A 22,415-nucleotide genomic window follows, 5' to 3' on the forward strand; every position below is an offset into this window, starting at 1 on the left:
TTAAATATAATTGTATATATAATAAAAAAATATCACATTTTCTATGTCATGTATTTCAGACGTTAATAATTTATCACTGTGTAAATGTCAAATTGTCTGCGCAAGATGGAGAAACTGCAATTTACTTCATCATTTAAAGTGATTTTTCTCTCTCTCTTTAAAAAATACAAATAAGACAAAGGGAGGCTATGTTTGGATATTATTGGCTAGATTTCCTATACCGTATTTTAGTGTTCAATTAAAAGAGCAGTTCTGGCTTCTGTCTTTTTTTCTAATGCACAAATAATTTACGGTTAGTTACGAAAAATATCGCACAAGGCGATGTTACGGCTGTTTTAATCACTTTACGACAAAATAAACATTTATTCTGGAAGGAATGACCCGGAAGTAGCTAAATTCCATGCTAGCATGTGTTCCATGTTAAGGTTGTTTACTTTACTTCCTGCGCGGTTTAAAGTGACACAATGAACAGCTGGAGAACAACTTTACTCCGGTTCGAACGCCCACATATCGCTCGTAAAAACACGGAAAAATTGTCGCCGGTGTTCGGCAGGCTATGTCTGGATATTATTGGATAGATTTCCTATACCGTATTTTAGTGTTCAATTAAAAGAGCAGTTCTGGCTTCTGTCTTTTTTTCTAATGCACATGTAATTTCCGAGTAAAAAAAATATAAAATATCGCACAAGGCGATGTTACGACTGTTTTAATCACTTTACGACAAAATAAACATTTATTCTGGAAGGAATGACCCGGAAGTAGCTAAATGCCATGCTAGCATGTGTCCCATATTAAAGTTGTTTACTTTACTTCCTGCGCGGTTTAAAGTGACACAATGAACAGATGGAGAACAATTTTAGTGGCAGTCAACTTGAGCTCCGGTTTGAAAGCCCACATATCTCTCGTAAAAACACGGACAAATTATCGCTGATGTTCGGCAGGCTATGTCTGGATATTATTGGATAGATTATCTATAGCGTATTTTAGTGTTCAATTAAAAGAGCAGTTATGGCTTCTGTCTTTCTTTTTCGAATGTACTAGTAATTTCCGAGTAAAAAAAATATAAGATATCGCACAAGGCGATGTTACGACTGTTTTAATCACTTTACGACAAAATAAACACTTATTCTGGAAGGAATGACCCGGAAGTAGCTAAATGCCATGCTAGCACGTGTCCCGTGCTAAGGTTGTTTACTTTACTTCCTGCGCGGTTTAAAGTGACACAATGAACAGATGGAGAACAATTTTAGTGGCGGTCAACCGGAGCTCCGGTTTGAACGCCCACATATCGCTCGTAAAAACACGGACAAATTATCGCCGGTGTTCGGCAGGCTATGTCTGGATATTATTGGATAGATTATCTATACCGTATTTTAGTGTTCACTTAAAAGAGCAGTTATGGCTTCTGTCTTTCTTTTTCGAATGTACTAGTAATTTCCGAGTAAAAAATATAAAATATCGCACAAGGCGATGTTACGACTGTTTTAATCACTTTACGACAAAATAAACATTTATTCTGGAAGGAATGACCCGGAAGTAGCTAAATGCCATGCTAGCACGTGTCCCGTGCTAAGGTTGTTTACTTTACTTCCTGCGCGTTTTAAAGTGACACAATGAACAGATGGAGAACAATTTTAGCGGCGGTCAACCGGAGCTCCGGTTTGAACGCCCACATATCGCTCGTAAAAACACGGACAAATTGTCGCCGGTGTTCGGCAGCGGCACCGCGTCTCAGCCGGGGTCAGGCTACTGTCGCTGCAAAGCAAGCCCCATCCTCGGATAAAGGGGAGAAGCGTGGTGTTCGAGCTATAGATCTGGCTCGAAAGCTCCAGCAGGAAAAGTCCAATTCCCAGGCGGCTGAAGCTCCGGTGTCCGGCATGCAGAAGAAGGTGTTGGACTTGAAAAGGTTCAGTCTGCAGCTTCAGAATGTTCATCCCAACGTCCTGGCGAAGCACCTCAGCAGAAGCGTACTGTATCAGGACAAGGACTTGGTCCTTGTCAACAAACCCTACGATGTTCCTGTCAGAGGTAACCAAACTTCACTTTCACTTTTAAAGTGACATTAAGATGTTAATCTGTTGTCAGATTCCGGCAGGGATACATCTATCTCCTCTGTGCTTCCTGTTTTGTCCAAAATGATGGACGGGATGAAGGTCAGGTCTGACTCTCAGCTGCTTCCATGTCTGGGACTGGAGAAGGAGATGACCGGTGTTCTTCTCCTGGCGAGGAGTGAAGCAGCAGTTCAGCACATACAAGAACTCCACAGAAATAATCAAGTACAGAGAAAATATTGGTGAGTTTCATTCGGAGAACTACTTTGTTCATTCTCAAATTATTAATTTCTTCATATCGGACAAATGACATCCATCGTTTCTCCACAGGGTCGTCACGGTGGGCGTGCCAGTGCCATCTGAGGGAATGATCGACATTCCCATCATTGAGAGAGAAGTCACTGGTTCCCAACCTCATTTCAAGGCAGGATGGTGCAAGAAATAATAAAAATGGGAATAAAGTTAGAATTGCTAGAAATAAATGACAAGAAAATTTAAATAGATGGACAATTTTTAAAATTAAATGGAAAAAAACAGCTGTCATTTTTACAAGAATATTATTACAAGAAAAAAGTAGCAATTTCACGAGAAAAAAAATAATCTTGAGGAAAAAGTTGTTTTGAGAAAAGAATATAGAAAAGTATTTTAACGATATGCCGATATCATCCGAGAATGATGGTGGAATGAAAACATGCGTTGTGCATTTTTTTAAAATAACACATTTTTATGCTGATACCCTAAATTCATATTCTGACAAAAAAAGACAACACATTTAAAAAAAAAATAATTCAGTTTTAAGAGGAAAAAGTAGCATTTTTTTACGAGAATAAATTCATAAAATTATGAGGAAAATGTCATTTTGGTTGCACAGAGTTTAAATATTACAGAAAAGTTATTTTTTAAAAAGTAATACAAAATAAAATGGTAAATTTTTTAAAATTGATGTTGGGGAAAATGTTATATTATGGGAATAAAGTCAAAATAAAGTTTAAAATGTGGGAATAAAGTCACAATAAGCATAGACGATGGATGGAAGGAAAAAAGTAGCAATTTCACGAGAAAAAAATAATCATCTGTTGAGGAAAAAGTTGTTTTGAGAAAATAATATAGAAAAGTATTTGAATGCATGTCTGATATTGGCTTTTTACCGAAAACAGATATGCCGATATCATCTGAGAATGATGGTGGAATGAACACACATTTTTATGCTAATACCCTAAATTCATATTATGACAAAAAAGACAACACATTTTGAAAAAAAAATCATTAGAATAAAGTTTTAAGAGGAAAAAGTAGCAATTTGATGAGAATAAATTCATAAAATTATGAGGAAAATATCATTTTGGTTGCACAGAGTTTAAATATTACAGAAAAGTTATTTTAAAAAAAAGTCTTAATACAAAATAAAATGGTATTTTTTTTTAATTGAGGTTGGGGGGAAATGTTATATTATGGGAATAAAGTAAAAATAAAGTTAAAAATGTGGGAATAAAGTCACAATAAGCATAGACGATGGATGGAAGGAAAAAAGCAGCAATTTCACGAGAAAAAATAATCATCTGTTGAGGAAAAAGTTGTTTTGAGAAAAGAATATAGAAAAGTATTTTAACGCATGTCTGATATTGGCTTTTTACCGAAAACCGATATCATCCCAGACTGACGGTGGAATGAATGGGGGGGCATTTTTATGCTGACACCCTAAATTCATATGACAAAAAAAGACAACAACACATTTTGAAAAAAATTATGAGGAAAATGTCATTTAGGTTGCACAGAGTCTAAATATTACAGAAAAAATCTTTTTAAAAAGTCATAATACAAAATAAAATGGTAATTTTTTTTAAATTGAGGTTGGGGGAAATGTTATATTATGGGAATAAAGTCAAAATAAAGTTAAAAATGTGGGAATAAAGTCACAATAAGCATAGAAGATGGATGGAAGAATAGTCATAATTCAGAGAAGAACATTATTTAAGAAAAAAGTTAAAGAAAAGAAAATATATGGAAAGAAATGGTAAAAATGTGCATCAAAAACCGAATTTCCTGAGCTGACGTCCATTTTTAATTTTTTTTTACAAAATATTAAAGTGTCAGCCTTTCATTTTCTTAGTAGTTTTCCGTTCTGTTTCAGATGGCTTTAAGCCCGGTCTACAGAATGAATGAAGAAGGCAGTGGCGTCACGAAAATTCGAGCCCATCGCCAAGCCCTTCCTGCCGTCACAAAGTACCGAGTCCTGGACAGCAGAAGTGGCTGCAGCCTTGTGGAGCTCCAAGCACTTACTGGTATGACCTTCGATACTGCCCTAGTACCGAGATGTTACTACATGTCTTCTTCTCACAGGTGTGAAGCACCAGATGAGGGTACATATGGCGTTTGCGCTGGCATGCCCCATTTTGGGTGACCACAAGTACTCGCACTGGAGCAAACTGGCACCACAGGTAGGAAACCATTTCACCCACGTAATAATACATAAACATTAACTACGTATATATATATCCCTGCTGCAGAAACTACCGGAACGTGTGCTGGGGAAGCTGGGTCTTGAACAGAGCAAGGTCCGCCACGTGCCGCTCCACTTGCACGCTCGACAGCTGACCGTGCCGGGACCCGATGTCACGGTGTCATGTCCGCTGCCTAAATTTTTCAAACAAACACTCAGTCAACTGAACTTAACATTTCCTAATGACAAGGATGACAAATAACTATCTTTTTGCTATTTTGACGAGATGAGTATGTATGACTGTTTAAATCAGGGGTCTCAAACATGCGGGCCAAATGTGGCCCGCAGGACACTGGTTTGAGCCCCCCGCCTTGATATGAAAGTTTAATGTTTGATATGGATGCTGTATGGTATCATGTACCCAGAAAAAATTATTACGTTTGATTCATGTTCATGTTAAAGGTTAAATAACTGTTAATAGTTATCCTCCCTATCCGTGTGGAAGTGGTAAGTTTTTGGCGATTTAAGTTGAAAGGAAATAACTTGAAGGCTACCGTTTAGGTTGCTAGCTCTCCAGTTTGCGAGTTAGCATGTGTCTCAAGACCCTGCAGTTGCGCAATATGTTGTAAATAAAAAGAGTATAAATGTGACTATAGTCGTGTTTTGTCATGTCTACAGGGCTCTAATAATGCTTTGTTCATTTTAATCTGAAAAAAATCATTTGTCTACCCACCAACTATATGTGCTTTCTTAAGTTTTTATTATTATTATATTTATTACTAATTGATTGATTTTCTTTATTCTTGATTTGTTTATTTTTCATCTTATTTTGTGTAGAAAAATAAAAAGATATTTGAGAACAGTGGAATGTTTTATCAGAGCTTTTCTTGTAGAAAATTGGAACCAAAGCAAAGTATTTAAAATTTTTTTTGTTTTTAATAAATGCTTTTTTTGGAAAACCTGATGAGGCCCAGTCTCACCCAGACCCTAGCTCCAGTGGCCCCCAAGTCAATTGAGTTTGAGACCCCTGGTTTAAATGGGATGTAGATGCTATAGTGCCATTTTTTTCTAAATAAATGAATATAAATGTATGGTTGCTTTTAAAGGTCCAGTTCCTAGATTTGTTTGTTTGTCAACACTGACTAACTGAGGCCTGCAGTTCTTTGGATGTTGTTGCGGGGTCTTTTGCGACCTCTTCGATGAGTCGTTGCTGCGCTTTTGGGAGTCATTTTGGTTGGCCGGCGACTTGTGGAAAGATTCACCATTGTTCCATGTTTTGGCCATTTGTGGATAATGGCTCTTGCTGTGGTCGGTTGGAGTCCCAAAGATTTCGAAATGGCTACGTAACCCTATTACACTTGATATACAACATCCGTTTTAACGGGGAGTAGCGTTTTTGTTTTTCTCTCTTAATAATAAAAAAAAAAATTATTTAAAAACTACATTTTGCGTTGTCATTAAAATGTAAATTTGTTTTATCTGAAACGTTTGTGGCAAACATAAATAAAAAATAAATGTATCTGTGTGCTGTCATAACAGAGGTGGCTTGACACTTGCACATGGGTTAATTACGCCAAAAATGTACCCTAATTATATATGTAAATGAGTTCTCACGGTTTAAGCACTATTTTTGACAGCCCTTATACAAATATGGCTGAACAAACACACGTAATTAACTGCATGACAAACCAATGCAGGTGCATTTTGAAAGGTTTATTGTGCCACACATTGACGCTAGTCTAGAATATTGTCAACATTTCCGGAGACCAAATTAACCACCGTTATGGTAATACAGCATGTGTCATGATAATGCAATATTTTCTTAAAAATGTAATTGTTCACTCAGTAAAGTCGTGGACTTGGCATTGGCTTTCTGTCAGGCAATACCTGCTGTCAAACATTGGCAGCATTTCTTGAAATAGTAACAGTAAAAATATAGCGTAATAATTATTTTTTTGGCATCTTTCACCATTGTCAAGTTGTGTAATTGTTATGTGTTTTTTCATGCGCAATACTGTAACGTATGCAGCATTTCTTGAAATGCTGCAAATGAACACACATAATTTTGGTTTTTGTTTTGTTTGCATTTACTTTGCCGACCCAACATCTCAGTGAGTGTTAACTGTTGGGACAAAGGAATGATGAGGATGAGGAATATACGACTAATTTGTTACCGTGAGACCGTTTTTTTTCTTTTCTTGTGACATCCCTAATGAATACTGAATAATGTGTACACAAAGATGTTGAAAAATGCCTTTATGAGTCTCAATCACAGCCTTAGACCTGAGGAAAAAAGGTTTTCAGTCTCCTGAACGGACTCCATTAGAGCATTTCGCCTTGAGACAACTGAAGATATCAAACACTTTGAAAACAGGCACCGAGTCGTCTTTATACATATCAACACAGAATACAAAAAAAGGTGAGCAGTGGTCCCTGCAAGACGGTTGAGATGATAAACAAAACAAAAAAAAGAGGTTAAAGAAGAGTAAACGGTTAAATATCCTCACCTTGAAAAGACATCACAGTCCTGGGTCGCTAACTGACTTGAATCACTTACCCGCTCGTTCGTTCATTCGTTCGTTCGTTCGTTCGTTAGCGCTTCCATGTGATTGTTGCGTCAGCAAGTTTATCGCAGGGTGCGGGGTGGTGTTTAGGACCGCGGGGTCAGCAATCAGTGACGGAATTACAATCTTCCTTTCGCTCGGAGTCAGTCAGTCCTCACTCGCTCCATTTTAGCTCTCGGAAGCGGCGCCGATGATCTCCTGGATCTCGCGCACCACCAAGATGCGCACCAGCATTTGCTCCAGCTGCTGTATGGAGAGGGGCTGAGAGGAGTACCACATGGGACTGTTTGGCGCCACGACCGGCTCCGGAGTCATGTAGTACGTGTCGTTGCGGCCTTTGACGCTTTGGGGGCTGTGAATTAGGGGTGGCGGCGCGGAAAATGGGAAAAAGTTACATCTGGAAGGGAAATGCGTACGATAATATTTTGGACATGTGACTCACCATTTGAAGAGATAAAAGTCATAGAGTTTGATGGGACAACGGAGAGGATTCTCAAGATCTTCCACCTGCTCGTCGTACAAGTCTTCTGGGGGGAAAGCACACATCGGTTAGCAACGCGGTGACAGGTCCCGGTCTAAGTGACAGGTGACGTGAGGTCAAAACACCTTTATGGGAACTTTGGCCTTTCAGAAGGCGGATGGTGGTTGCTTTGTCCTTGTTGTGTGTTGGGTTCTTCCTGGTGTGTCTTAACACCTTGGAGAAGGCCACTCTCAGGTGCTGCTCGGCCGTCAGCAGACGAAAACACCTGTGGACCAAGCATTATTACAGTAAAGTATCGGTTAAAACGAATTACTACTTATTACGATACTATTTTCATTTCCCGGCAAATTTCTAGTCTTTTATGATATAATTAGCTCCGTTAGTACGATACCCGGTTATTATGATAATCCGGTTACTACGATGCCCTTTTCATCTCCCGCCAGCCAATTTGGTCTGCTTATATCGATACAAAAGCAGCTTAAATCAATCTTTGCTTAAGGATTTCAATACCAAAAAAGAACACGGCCAACGGCTGCTTCCAGTCAACTTTATTTTTCACACTTCCACCACCAGAGCGCAGCACACACAGCGGAAAACACCCGTCCCTCGCGCCTACCCCTCCGGGTGGCAACACCTTCCCTATCGATAGTTCCGGGGTGAATTATGTCCCGGTAACCGGTAATCACTACAGCGTAAGTTTATTTTTATTTACTGTAGTACAAAATTTATTGTAGTACAAAAGCATGCTAGATACGCAATCCATGAACTCAAGGAGAAAATTACATGCCATATCAAAGATCCGCCCACTTTTAATGCAGTTCGGCGCAGGATCGGATATATGGATAGTCCGGTTATATCGGTATTTTTTCCGACTCCCGAGAATATATAATATAACGAGACTTTACTGTATTATTATTATTTTTTTTTGTACCACCATCAAGATTATGGATCAACCGATACATCGGCGGGACGATATTTGCGTTTTTTCCTTGTATCGGTATCAGCCGATACGCGCGTGGGTTTGCCGATGTATTTTTCCACCGCATGATTTACAGTCAGGCATCCCCGCAGAGGACCCCGCAACACATATAGTCGCCGTTTAAACATGATACCTGGTATATTTGTTATCATCGTCATTTTTTCATGTAAATTGAGGGATTAAAAAGCAGTATCGGACACAAATATCGGCCCAAGCAAAATCGGTATCGGCATCGGCCCCAAAAAAAACATATCGGTCGATCCAGATCAAGATCCTATCATGCCTCCTTATATTTAATTACCCAACTGAAGAGAGTGCCAGGCATCTATTAGGGATTCTACTTATTCTTGGCCTAAATTAAGCATTAAAATGGCCAAATGAACTTAAACACAAATATAAAGCAGAAGCAGCATTCTAATTGAGAATGTAGTATTCTACATTGACCACTTGGTGTCAGTAATTGTTCGGGGAGACAGGGACCAGTCCTGATTACCAGAATAGGCATTTATTGCGAGTTTATTGCGTGTATCTGGGAGGCGAGTCTCTTCACATTAGGACCTAGGTACTCTTTCTCTTCTGATTGATGTTGACACATTCTGTTGTCATATTTTACTGGGAAGCATCCTCTGTCACAATAAGCTCAACTTCCTGTTGTATGGTTATCATTATACTTCCATTTTTCTGTGAGGGCATGACACGCACGGGTCTGTGTTTGTTTGGGAGAAAAAAAAAGTGCCGTGTTCCAAATTGCAATAAGTTACATATTTTAGTTCTAGGGTTATCATCACAAGTTTTAGTGTATGTCTTCAGTTGTAACACATCACAGAACCAAAAAAAAAAGACACACATAAATTAACTTTAGTCATATTATAGACAGTAGCCCGGACAAAGATGTGTGTATTGTGTTCCTATGTCATTACACAACATGTTCTATGGCTATCATCACAGGTTTTGACAGTCATTCTACTGTATCATGACCACAACCTATGGGTTGTTTTTTATTGGCCTGTGGCACATTCTAAAAATATAATTTTAGAATAGATCTTGTAAAATTAAAGCTGATGTTTCTATTTTCGCAGTTTTTTAAGTTATTAAAATATAATTTAATATTTCAATTTAAAAAAACAACCTAAAAATAACCTTTTTAAAAACATACAAATATAATTTTAGAATCAATCTCGTAAAATGAAAGCTGATGTTTCTATATTGCTGTCCATTTTTTTAAAGTTATTAAAATATAATTTCATATTTAAATAAAAATAAAAAACCTTTTTAAAAACATACAAACAAATTTTAGAATCAATCTCGTAAAATGAAAGCTGATGTTTCTATTTTCGCTGTTCATTTGTTAAGTTATTAAAATATAATTTCATATTTCAATAAAAATAAAAAATACCCTAAAAATAACGTTTTTAAAAACATACAAACAAATATAATTTTAGAATCAAGCTCGTAAAATGAAGGCTGATGTTTCTATTTTCGCTGTCCATTTTTTAAGCTATTAAAATATAATTTCATATTTCAATAAAAATAAAAAATAACCTTTTTAAAAACATAAATAACGTTCCAGCAAAACTGGAAAAATCAGCTTTAATGTAATAATATGAAATGGAAAGATGTTAAAAAGATGTTATAAGTTCATGGCTACTGCGTGATCTGCAATCACTGGAGCATATTAAATATTTTAAAACAGGTGAAACTGGGCATTGATTTTGTTTCTTTCTAATTGTTTTGTGCTTGCCCTGACCTTCCCACCTTCAAAAAATAACTAAAAATCCACCTGTTTAAATCAGTTTTTAATGTCTACCTTTTTATACCTGACTGCCGTGCCCCGCTTTTAGCCTTGTTTTTAGCTCTAAATGAATGTATTTTAATGCATCGTTTACTCTGTTTTTCCCTAAACTCTATTTTTCTTCACTGTAAATCGTCTTTGTGTACTCTGAAAAGACTATTATCATTATTATTATTAACATTAAATCCTACTTTGCGGAAAGTCACATGTGACATGATGGGAGTCATAGTAAAAGTAACTATAGCCCCTCTGGGAAAATAAGGAGGTGTAGCGTTCATGTATTCAAGTGAAGAAAAGCACCAAGATGGTATTTATTGGAGAGGAGGCCACAATTTGATGAAATAGAGAAAGTGAAATTGTTATAGCGGAAACTTACTTTGTGTTGAAGTACATTAGAGTTGTTAGCAAGGTGCCCGGTGAGTGTGCACCAAGCTGTTTACACTCCCACAGCATCTCCTCTGTCACATGACTGGGAATGATGTAACCTTGCGAGAGGACAAACAGTCATGACCTTCTCACATCCGAAGTGGATAGCGAGCAAATAAGAGCTTCTTACCTAGATGATGCACACTCGGCTTCCATCCGGTCAGGATTTTATGTAAGCTCTCACAGAAACGAGTGTAGTATGCATCGCAGAAAATATCGTCCACACGTCCGTTTTCAAAGAGATACTATTAAAAAAAACAAAAAAAACAGAACTTAAGATGCATATAATATGCATTCACTCTTGATCACAATGGTGACCAACCTTTTGTATACATAAGAATACGTAATAGAGAACATCCGGAGCAAATTCCTCATCCTCTGTTCCTCGGGCCTCCTGTGTCATTAGGGAAAGACCCAAGTTCAGCTCGGCCACCGCACTGGAGATCAAGTCTTCTTGAAAACGAAGCGGTTGGCGACCTGGACACACACACACACACACACACACACACACACACACACACACAGAAATCAGCTTTTTCCAGCATTCTTATCCAAGTTTTTTCCCTATCCCGACACCCTTGGAAAAGGCGGGGAGGATTTACTAGTGATGTTGGTCAGCGCCATGTCAGGAAAATGTGTGACAATAAAAGGATGAATAAAATCATAATATAATGGCAGGGGAAACCCGAAAATGACTATAAGCCCACTCAGACGTACAACGTGCCGGGTCATTAGCATAATGCAAATGTGTAATATTTCCATCACTGCCTCTGTTACTACCTCAAACGTATTAATTTGTTTAACAACCCACTACAATACTTATATGTGACTTTTACTCATATGTATACCAGTCATTATTTGCACTAAGACCCATTTATTATTGCACTAAAATTAATATATCGGCTCCTGTGCAATATCTTGTTAAATTGTCTTTACTCTACTTTTTTTTTTTTTTTAACTTGACTACTGCACTTGAAAGGAGAAGCTCTCCAATCTTGTATAATGACAATAAAGGCCCATTCCATTCCATTCCTTACGTCCGATGGGTGCCAGCTTTGTCTTGTCCTGCTTGATTAGCTCGGCATTTTTCCGCTTTACCCAAAGGCGCCACACCTCCAGGCCTTCTTCCGGCTTCAAAGAAACCGGAACCAGGATTTCTGTGGAGGGTTCGGCGTTGCCCTCCGTCTCTCCTTGTGCCTGCACCACACAAACATAGTTTTAAGACGTATGACAATTATTTTACCTTACTTTCCACCAGCATGTCATGCAGCCACAACCGCATTGACCCGACTGTATCATGTATATAAACGACAAAATTGTTTTAAATATTTGTGAAAAAAAAAATTTAACAGCTTGATGATTCTGCTTCACTGATCACCATCATCTTCCTGTTCCTGTTTTTTTTTTTTTTAGGTGTGTGAGCGTCCCGAGAAAAGCTCTGACTCACTTGGGGGTGTGCGTGTGTAAATCTCTATTTGTTGAATATGAAATCCATAAAAAATCCAACCCATCAGATGTCTCAATATCACTCAATGTGCAACATGAGGGACGTAATCATAATAGGAACCAATACAAGAGCTACATCAGGGGTCTCAAACACGCGGCCCGCGGGCCAATTGTGGCCCGCAGGACACTAGTTTGAGGCCCCCGCCTATATAAAAGTTTAATGTTAGTGCGGCCCGCGCATGTTTGATATGGATGCTGTATGGTATCATGTACCCAGAAAAAATTATTACGTTTGATTAATGTTCATGTTAAAGGTTAAATAACTGTTAATAGTTATCCTCCCTATCCGTGTGGAAGTGGTAAGTTTTTGGCGATTTAAGTTGAAAGGAAATAACTTGAAGGCTACCGTTTAGGTCGCTAGCTGTCTAGTTTGCGAGTTAGCATGTGTCTCAAGACCCTGCAATTGCGCAATATGTTGTAAATAAAGAGTATAAATGTGACTATAGTCGTGTTTTGTCATGTCTACAGGGCTCTAATAATGCTTTGTTTATTTTAATCTGAAAAAAATCATTTGTCTACCCACCAACTATATGTGGTTTCTTAAGTTTTTATCATTTGCCGTTTTATTATTATTATTATTATTATTATATTTATTTATTACTGATTGATTGATTTTCTTTATTCTTGATTTGTTTATTTTTTTTCATCTTATTTTGGGTAGAAAAATAAAAATTAGATAAGATAATATTTGAGAACAATGGAATGTTTTATCAGAGCTTTTCTTGTAGAAAATTGGAACCAAAGCGAAGTTTTTTTTAATTTTATTGTTTTTAATAAATGCATTTTTGTTTTGTTTTGTTTTAAACCTGATGCGGCCCAGTCTCACCCAGACCCGAGCTCCAGTGGCCCCCAAGTCAATTGAGTTTGAGACCCCTGAGCTACATCAAAGTTGCACACCTGTGTCCTATAGGTTGCGCAATGTCAGCCGCCTGATGTGGATTAGGTTTTGACCCAGTCAGAGAACTTTTAATGGCTGTACTTTGCAATGGTATATAACTATACTACATACTTCTTATGTTTATCCTACTTATGCAGTGCATTTAATGTTATATTTTAGGTGTACTTATGAAGTGTTTTGGGATGAGGGCAAGCGGTCTAACCTGAAGCTGAAGCTGTTGTTCCTGTCCATCTTCTTGGCTCTGTTGCTGATTGGGGTCCCATATGTGTACCGACTGTGTAGTATTGTAGGTTCCTCCTACGGTTTGTACGGCTACTGGGATGTGAATGTTCCCGTTCATAAACTGTGCAGGAAACAGCGTCTGTACTATTTCCTCCTGCGTCGCGCTCGACCCGGCCGCAGACCTGACCGAGGAGCCGGGCTTGCCGTTGGCAGCAATTTGCACCGTGTTGTACGTTTCCTGCGGTATGGCGATGTGCGTCACGCCCTGCTGCTGAGCGGTGGAGTACACGGGGATGGTCCACGTCTCCCCCGTGGGGCCTGTGATCGTCCCCGTGGCGCCGTACAGCTGAGTGCTGTCGACGGTGAGCAAATCGGGCCGCAGGGACACGTAGCTTTGCTGCTGCCCTTGAGGGATGGCAATGACCGTGGCCACTTGCTGCCCCTGCGGGACGGCGTAGGACACCGTCAAAGGAGTGTCTACCTTACGCTTCTTGACGGGTGGGAGGACAGAGGAGACACTATTGGGCCGTCGGTCCGTCTCCCTGGGAGAGTTCTGTTGCTGGGAAGGAGATATGGCCTCTATGGTTTGGATATGGATCTGTTGTCCGTCTTGTAGCTGAATCTGCTGTCCTCCTTGTAGCTGAATCTGCTGTCCTCCCATTAGTTGAATCTGTTGTCCATCTTGTAATTGGATCTGTTGTCCACCCGGGAGCTGAATGTGTTGACCACCCTGGAGCTGAATTTGTTGGATCTGCTGTCCATCCTGTAGCTGGATCTGCTGTCCGTCCTGTATTCGGATCTGCTGGATCTGCTGTCCGTCTTGTATCTGGATCTGCTGGATCTGCTGTCCGTCTTGCAGCTGGATTTGTTGTCCGTCTTGTATCTGAATCTGCTGGATCTGCTGTCCGTCTTGCAGCTGGATTTGCTGGATCTGTTGCCCGTCTTGTAGCTGGATTTGTTGTCCGTCTTGTATCTGGATCTGCTGGATCTGCTGTCCGTCTTGAAGCTGGATTTGCTGGCCGTCTTGTATCTGGATCTGCTGGATCTGCTGTCCGTCTTGTATCTGGATCTGCTGGATCTGCTGCCCGTCTTGTAGCTGGATCTGTTGTCCGCCCTGAAGCTGAATGTGTTGGCCGCCAGGCAGCTGGATCTGCTGCCCGTCTTGCAGCTGGATCTGTTGGCCAGCCTCGAGCTGAATATGCTGGCCGTCTGCTAGTTGGATCTGCTGTGTACCTTGCAGCTGGATTTGGTGCCCACTTGCCAACTGAATCTGTTGCTCTCCGCCAACAGCTGCTACCAGCTGTGCCTGAATCTGTCAAAACACATTAGGTTTGATGAGGACCCAGCTGCAGGGCGCCACACAAGCTTGAATATGTAAAGCTGGACCTCACTGCATTTGTTTACCAAATAGACGCCTGACGCTCCCTGCCGTCCTTCCTGCAGTCATCCTTCGCTCGTTTGAATATCACTCTCTCACTCCATCACAGTTTTTTAAAAGTGGATTCATTAATAATTGAAGGATGAGGATGCATTAATTAATAAAGCGCTGATTCATGATTCACCATGGCCATTTATTCCATGTGGAAGTGTTACGCTTTCGCCTGCTTATTTTGTCCTTCCTCACTCAAACCCATTCTTTGTTGAAGATAAATACGCAGTGTAACAGGAAGTAGGGCCCTATGATTTCTACGAATCATGGAATTTCCCTGCCGGACCACCCAACCAGCCCCATTCCGAACCAACATGCCAAGATTCGTGACCTGAAACACTGGCGAAAGTTGGCAGAAAAACTCCTCTTACGGAGCGTGAATGGCAGCAAGTTGGGTTAATTTAGTTTAGCAGAGCATGCTGGTGCGCCTGTGTGTGTGTGCACAAATGTGCGAGTGTCTTTTCATTGTGTTGCGTTTTACCGCTTTAATGTAAGCCAGTGTTTTACAATGCCGATGATGTCATGCAAGAATCTTAGTGGAAAAACGACAACTTATGTTTATTCTTGCAGCCAGCTCGTCTTAAATGTCAACACAATGTCAACACACACGCCACTTCCACCTTCAAAATAAGAGCTCTGTTTGACACATCTTTTCTAATTGTGAAGACAAAATACGGGTGTCATAAAAAATATCTTACATTAATAACGCAATTGGAACTGCATCAGTGACTACATCTTCCTTAATCGCCAACATGGGCATTACAGTTTGACGCACGTCAGTTTGACGTCAAATATTTTCTTCTCCCCCCCCACTCGCTGCGACCTGATGCCGCGGCGGCTGCCGACATTTTTAAAAACTCTGATCGTAGATCGTGAGCTGCAATTAGCTCTCCAAAGACTTTATTGATTCATTATCTTAAGTCTTAACATGGTATAAGTCTTATTAAGTCTTACACCCACTATATTAGAAAGTGGGGTTCTTCGGAGTTAGCAAGCACTTTGGGCATGTGACCAATCACAATGGAGTGGTCTTTACCAGAGGGGGATTCATTAAAACGGACCATTTTGGAGGGAAGCAAAAATTAAAGACAATACAGCTGGAATAGGTGCAAATTCTGCTAAATCTAAAAGGTTTTCTGTGATGGTTATTGTGTGTAGCTGCTCTATAGGAGTCCACAACTCAATACAAAGGGTCAAAAAAATGAGCGTAGTTCAGGGGTGGGCAAACTACGACCCGGGGGCCACATCCGGCCCGCCAAGTGTTTGAATACGGCCCGCCCAATCTTTCCAAAGTATTTCATTTAAACTCAACATACAACCTGGCATCATGGCCTGAGCCAACCTTTTGATGGTTTTATCAATTTCGTTTTTTGACATGGTCTGTTGTTTACAAAGTGCTCCTGAAAAAAGGGACACAAGCACATAATAATAATAATAATAATTATTATTATTATTATATTATTATTAGAACTATTATGATTATTATAATTATTATATTAATGCTAATTATTATATTAATTATACATATTATTGTTATATTTGCATATTTTACATAATAATAATATAATAATTAATATTTTAATTTTATTGAAATATTATAATATTTTATTATTTTAAAATATTTAAATATAAATATAAAATAATAAATAATAATAGCAGATTGCATGACAATTTTACAGATACAATAATACCAGGTGGACTGTTACGTGTAAAATATATAGTCTGCCCCCCCCATTGTCATATCAATGCGGCCCGAGAGTCAAAAAGTTTGCCCACCCCTGGCGTAGTTGGTCCCCATTAATGGACTCAATACTCACTACCAAAAAGCACACACTCTATGCTGGTAAAGTAAAGGGGGAAAAAGTGGAATTCCAAAAACCGGAATTTGGAAAAAATACAACAGAGTCCACAGGGCCCGACAAAAGTGGCGATACACATCTCTGCTCAGTACAGTATGACAATACATGTACTGAGCAGTACAATACAATATAATGTAGTCCAAATTATTACGCAAATTATATTTTTCTAGTCAACATAAATTACAGTCATAATGTTTAAGATTAACCTTTAGATTACAATTTGAACATTAGGGAACCAACCTCTGTGTGATAACAGTATTAAAAAAAAAATTATATATATATATATATATATATATATATATATATATATATATATATATATATATGTATAAACTTCTAATGCATTCTTCTGCATTATTGTGTTTAACTGAGTTTCAAAGCATTTCAGTGGTTGTTAAGAACCAAAAATGCAGCATAAGGCAGTAATATTTACTGAAAGCAAAAGCCATTTCCATCATTAACAATTTAACAGACCAGGTTACATGTATGTATGTATGTATGTATGTATGTATGTATGTATGTATGTATGTATATAACCTTCACACTTCCTTGCATGACGTCAGAATAGCCTCTCACAGCTTCTGTTTTGTTGTGATCTGAAGAGAGCGTTCACTCTGCATCTATCTGTGGTGCATTGGTTCTAGGAGTCCAATGAACGGAGAGAGTGGGGTCTCGTCTCATTCAGCCTCTTTGTGGAGGCGGGGCAACCAGGTAGCTGCTATCCTAGCTGCAGTTAGCCAGCATATGCGGACATCAATGACAACACAAAAGCTACTTTAAGGTGAATGCCACAGGCAGTGTGAGAATATTTCTGTTGTAAACAGAATGAACAACGGCTATAGCGTTCACACCGACATGGGACAGTTTTCTCAACTGGGGTGGATAAAAAAAAAAGTACTGATGGAGGTGGGGCAGCAGCCCCTTATTCTGACAGTCAACTATTGCTGAGGCATTTTGGTTGGCAAATATAAACAAAATGGTATGCGCCCACAGCGTCGCTGTGAATGTGAATGACACCTCTCATGACTAACATGAATGTTGCAATAATATTATAGACAATATTTTGTAGCACAATTATCGAGCAGCAAAATTACATTTCGTGACAGGCGTAGGTATGAAGGTCAGTTTACTACAGAAGGTTCTTCAACTCTTGTCAGAAACTCTACATACTTTGCTGAGGTTCAATGATCATAAAGGGCCACCACCTCTCCCACAGAGAGGTATGGTAACCAACCTGCTGTTTCTGCTCCTCCGTGAGCCCTTCCTGGGGCACAAGTTGAGATGTGGACAGTCCCTGTAGGTCCTGTTGAGAGGACGTGGCCATCTGCAGAACCGGCTGCTCCTGGATCTGAACCTGCCACAGAGGAGGAGAATGAAACATGAACAGGTCCATAATAAAAACGTTTGCTAATAGGCTCCATAACAAGGGCTGTAGTACAAAGTCTGCATTTGCCAAAGCTACTAATGCGCACACATCTAAATTAAAAAAGTAATGTTTAGTTTGCAGGGGTGTATAACTGCAATGCAGTGTGGGCATCTATTATGGGTAACAGGGCTTAAAGTAAGAAAATAAATCCCCCCCCCCCCAAAGGTGGAGCCGATGAATATTATAAGCACAGTGCTTATAATATACATTGGTTGTCTTGAACACAGCATAATCGTAGGATTGGACAGTAGCAGTTTGAGGGGAGGGGGTTAGCAATAGCTGCATTCAGAGCCCTATAGCATGGCTACATTGAGTTTGTGTTTGTCTGGGTCCGGCAGATTATTATTATTTTTCATAAATATATTGAAACGCTGGAGATCCAGCATGGTGCCGGAATACTTTAAGCCCTGGGTTAAAGTGTTGGGATGGAGGAATTGAATGAGACAAATGTATTTCAAAGAAGACTGTCTATATCAGGGGTCTCAAACACGCGGCCCGCGGGCCAAATGTGGCCCGCAGGACACTAGCTTGAGGCCCCCGCCTTGATATAAAAGTTTAATGTTTGATATGGATGCTGTATGGTATCATGTACCCAGAAAAAATGATTACGTTTGATTAATGTTCATGTTAAAGGTTAAATAACTGTTAATAGTTATCCTCCCTATCCGTGTGGAAGTGGTAAGTTTTTGGCTATTTAAGTTTAAAGGAAATAACTTGAAGGCTACCGTTTAGGTCGCTAGCTCTCTAGTTTGCGAGTTAGCATGTGTCTCAAGACCCTGCAGTTGCGCAATATGTTGTAAATAAAAAGAGTATAAATGTGACTATCGTCGTGTTTTGTCATGTCTACAGGGCTCTAATAATGCTTTAATTATAATCTGAAAAAAAATAATTTGTCTACCCACCAACTATATGTGTTTTTTTATGTTTTTATTATTTGCCGTTTTATTATTATTATATTTATTTATTTATTACTGATTGATTTTCTTTATTCTTGATTTGTTTATTTATTTTTCATCTTATTTTGTGTAGAAAAACAAAAAGTAAGATATTTGAGAACAGTGGAATGTTTTATCAGAGCTTTTCTTGTACAAAATCGGAACCAAAGCAAAGTTTATTCATTTTTCTGTTTTAAATAAATGTGTTTTTTTTTTTTGGAAAACCTGATGCGGCCCAGTCTCACCAAGACCCTAGCTCCAGTGGCGCCCAGGTAAATCGAGTTTGAGACCCCTGGTCTATATTAACATTGAATATGAGGTGAAAGTATTTGTATATTTGAAATGAAGCTGGCCCAGGTATCTAAACTATAATACCTGCACTTGAAGTTGTTGTTCGGGTTCTGAATGCATGGAAAGCTGAGGTGAAATCTCTGCTGAGGTCAACTGTACCTGTCATAAGCAGCAGAAGCGGTAATTAGCACAATGGAGTCAATACAATTGTTTGCTTAATAGAGGCTGCACAAAAAAATGGTCCATACTAAATTTTCTAAATATTTTTTTCTTTATTACTGATAACATTTTTTTTTTATGTTGCTTAACCAATTTGCTACCAAAGATGTATTTATATATGTCTTCTTTCTTTTTTTAATTCTACATTTTTTTTGCATGAGGCAAAAAGAGGTGATGATGCAACTCCACAAGAGAATAGCACACATTTGAAGCAGTTTTACGCCAACAAAATATACAAAATATAATATATGAAATACAGCGGCACGGGGGTTGTGTCGTTAGCGCACAGACCTCACAGCTAGGAGGCCAGGGTTCAATTGCACCCTCGGCCATCTCTGTGTGGAGTTTGCATGTTCTCCCCTTGCATGCGTGGGTTTTCTCCGGGTATTCCGGTTTCCTCCCACATTCCAAAAACATGCTAACTTAATTGACAACTCCAAATTGTCCATAGGTATGAATGTGAGTGTGAATGGTTGTTTGTCTATATGTGCCCTGTGATTGGCTGGCGACCAGTCCAGGGTGTACCCTGGGTGTGTTTTGAAGGCAACCAATCTTCATCTCCATATTTTAAGGCTTAAGTCCATGTTCTGCAAGTTCTCTATTTCATCTCCAAATGTCTCTCCCTTCTTTTCTCCTCCAAAACTATTGACACAACACTCAAATCCTTACTATAATCACTGTAAACATCCTCTGTCTCGTACACTGCTATGTTTGCGTAGCTGAGCAGCCACTCAGATTGCGTCGGAAATGAGAGCTCGTCATGGTTGGCACCATTTATAAATGTAATTTTCACTAATTTACCGTTCACAGGTCTAAGCAAAGTTAATAAATCATGTCAGGGGACCTTTAAATATGCTTGAGAAATGCTGATGATAGTGTACTCATATTATTATAACATTAATGTGAAAACAGGGGAAAATAATGTTGACTATAATATTGTTATTATCGCCAATTATTTGTTGGATTATTGGCCGGTAAAATTTGTTATTGTCACAGACCCAATTATCCAGATTCCACAAACTGAACTTAAAGCCAAAACAGGTGAAATAGAAGAAAGCGGTCTATGTAACTGGTGATCCTTTAGCCAAAGTGTGCTGTGTGAGTTTCCAGCTCACCCTGTATAGAAAGTGGTTGGATGGAATAAAGGTTGTTCTTACCGGACAAGCCAGCTCCAGGAGGGAGCCTGCCACCTCAGTGCTGTCAGTGTAGACACAGTTGTTGGTCTGTTCCTGGTACACCATAGATGTGGTGGTGGTAGTGGTGGTGGTGGTCGTTGCGGCCCCCCCTCCCTGTTGACTGAACTCTTGCAGCACCTCGGGGCCCTTGGAGAGGGACTCCAGGAACTCCTTCATCCTGTGCTGGGGTACAGTTCTGGCCTTCTGGCGCACATATTCGTCAAACGACACCACACCAGCCTCCTGCTCGTTCATTGTCACAGGACCTGTGAAGCAGTCAAAAGGTTGACAGAATATTACGGGCACCATTAGCAATTAGCAATAGATATGTATGATTTATAAATAAAAATGGCTAATGACAGTTAGCGCAATGTATGAACTAGTGTGGTGGTGTTGTTTTCTACGAACTTAGTCCACATTTTAACAACAGAAACAGACGGAAAAAATAAAAAATATATAATTAATCGCTATAATTTGTTGAAAATTATACACAGAAACCAAACACGCTGGCGTGAGTTGATATACAAACGTGAGCGCATACAGTGGCCACGCTAATTGTTAGCATGCTAGCTTTGCACTGTTAGCCGAACTGGGTTTTGAAAAACTATGTGGTTAACTCGGTGGATAAATGCGCTTTAATGCAACCCAACAAGTTGTTATGTACTATAAATGACTAACGACTCCACAATATATGCCCGTGTGGCGCCGCAATGGACAATGACACCAGACAACGCGACGCTAGCTGCGCTGCTAACATTAGCAAGCTAGGCTAGGTCGCCGCGAATCCTGTCATGCTACCTTAAATAAAAGCAAATCCTCTCCTTTGCGCCAAGGCACGGTGTTTAAAAGTAAAAAGCCGATGATCGTCCAACAGCTACCAGCAGCATACCACCCACGCCGTCGCTCAGTCCATATAGAATGCCCGCAAAAACAACGCTGCGAATAGTTTGCAATAACAATTTAACAACACGCGTTGGTTAGCAGGCGAGGTCAACTCTCTGACGTCTGCGTCTTTTTTCCAGGCGCCTTTTTTCGGTGTCAGGCTAGTTCTCCACCTCCCGGGTAGTGCATATTTATTCACGCACAAGTGCGACAAGGAGCCGTGCAGCTAATAACACATACGTATGCACACATCCAGCGCCTTTCGGTGGCGTTATTCCGTATGATATAAAATGACGGAAGAAAAAGGCCCCGAAAAAACAACACAAGGCGATCCGAGCCCTGCAGTCTCCGAACAATGGCCGTCTTCCTGGTAGCTAAAAAAACCACATTTTCACTCCTAATCGCAGTTGTTGCATGACAAACAATTCTCAGATCAGATTATATTCAAACTCAAAATTTTCAAACTAAGTCATTAACTTGTGCTTTGCTGACACTGATCCTCATACATGTGCTGTAAATAACATTTGCATGAAAATAAAAACTTGGTCAAACTGTTTTCATGACATATCACTTGACATAATTCAAATATTCCACACCAAAATGTATTATGAGTTGAATGTGCGGGTTATTTTTTTTACAGTCTGCTATATTTACCAGCTTATATTTAACCAAAAGATTCTCAAATATGTTTAAAAGTCCTCCCCTCACTCTCTGTATCAGACACATACACTTAACGGCGTACTATCACGACTGATCACTATTATTATTATTATTATTTTACCAAAAAATCTGATATCAGATTCTAGTTTGCACACAGAAGAATATTCTTAACACTTTAAT

The 22,415-nt window shown here is 39.4% G+C and overlaps 2 protein-coding genes across 4 annotated transcripts; one reads left to right on the forward strand and one right to left on the reverse strand.

Moving 5' to 3' along the window:
- Positions 1-1,558: 1,558 nt before the first annotated feature.
- rpusd4 (RNA pseudouridine synthase D4) lies at positions 1,559-5,908 on the forward strand. Its single transcript, XM_058055241.2, has 6 exons — positions 1,559-2,028; positions 2,086-2,293; positions 2,382-2,475; positions 4,183-4,333; positions 4,392-4,489; positions 4,559-5,908. Exons 1-6 carry the CDS (start codon positions 1,614-1,616, stop codon positions 4,751-4,753), a joined length of 1,161 nt encoding a protein of 386 aa, XP_057911224.2. The 5' UTR covers positions 1,559-1,613; the 3' UTR covers positions 4,754-5,908.
- Positions 5,909-6,732: 824 nt separating this feature from the next.
- Positions 6,733-21,935, reverse strand: LOC131106310 (transcriptional regulator QRICH1-like). 3 transcript variants are annotated; one of them, XM_058055239.2, is made up of 12 exons: positions 21,492-21,935; positions 20,676-20,959; positions 19,384-19,458; positions 17,882-18,001; positions 13,340-14,671; positions 11,771-11,930; positions 11,056-11,210; positions 10,864-10,978; positions 10,684-10,792; positions 7,662-7,801; positions 7,498-7,579; positions 6,733-7,407 (listed from the first exon to the last, which is right to left on the reverse strand). In XM_058055239.2, exons 2-12 carry the CDS (start codon positions 20,946-20,948, stop codon positions 7,224-7,226), a joined length of 2,745 nt encoding a protein of 914 aa, XP_057911222.2. In that variant the 5' UTR covers positions 20,949-20,959; positions 21,492-21,935; the 3' UTR covers positions 6,733-7,223. The 3 variants fall into 3 exon arrangements, with proteins under 3 accessions (XP_057911222.2, XP_057911221.2, XP_057911223.2); XM_058055238.2 differs by having other exon boundaries at positions 7,498-7,582; XM_058055240.2 differs by lacking the exon at positions 19,384-19,458 and having other exon boundaries at positions 7,498-7,582.
- Between the last annotated feature and the right edge of the window lie 480 nt (positions 21,936-22,415).

Source organism: Doryrhamphus excisus, linkage group LG18 (genome assembly GCF_037039965.1).
Source record: "Doryrhamphus excisus strain RoL-2023G ecotype Guam linkage group LG18, RoL_Dexc_Guam_v1.1, whole genome shotgun sequence".
NCBI lineage: Eukaryota > Metazoa > Chordata > Actinopteri > Syngnathiformes > Syngnathidae > Doryrhamphus > Doryrhamphus excisus.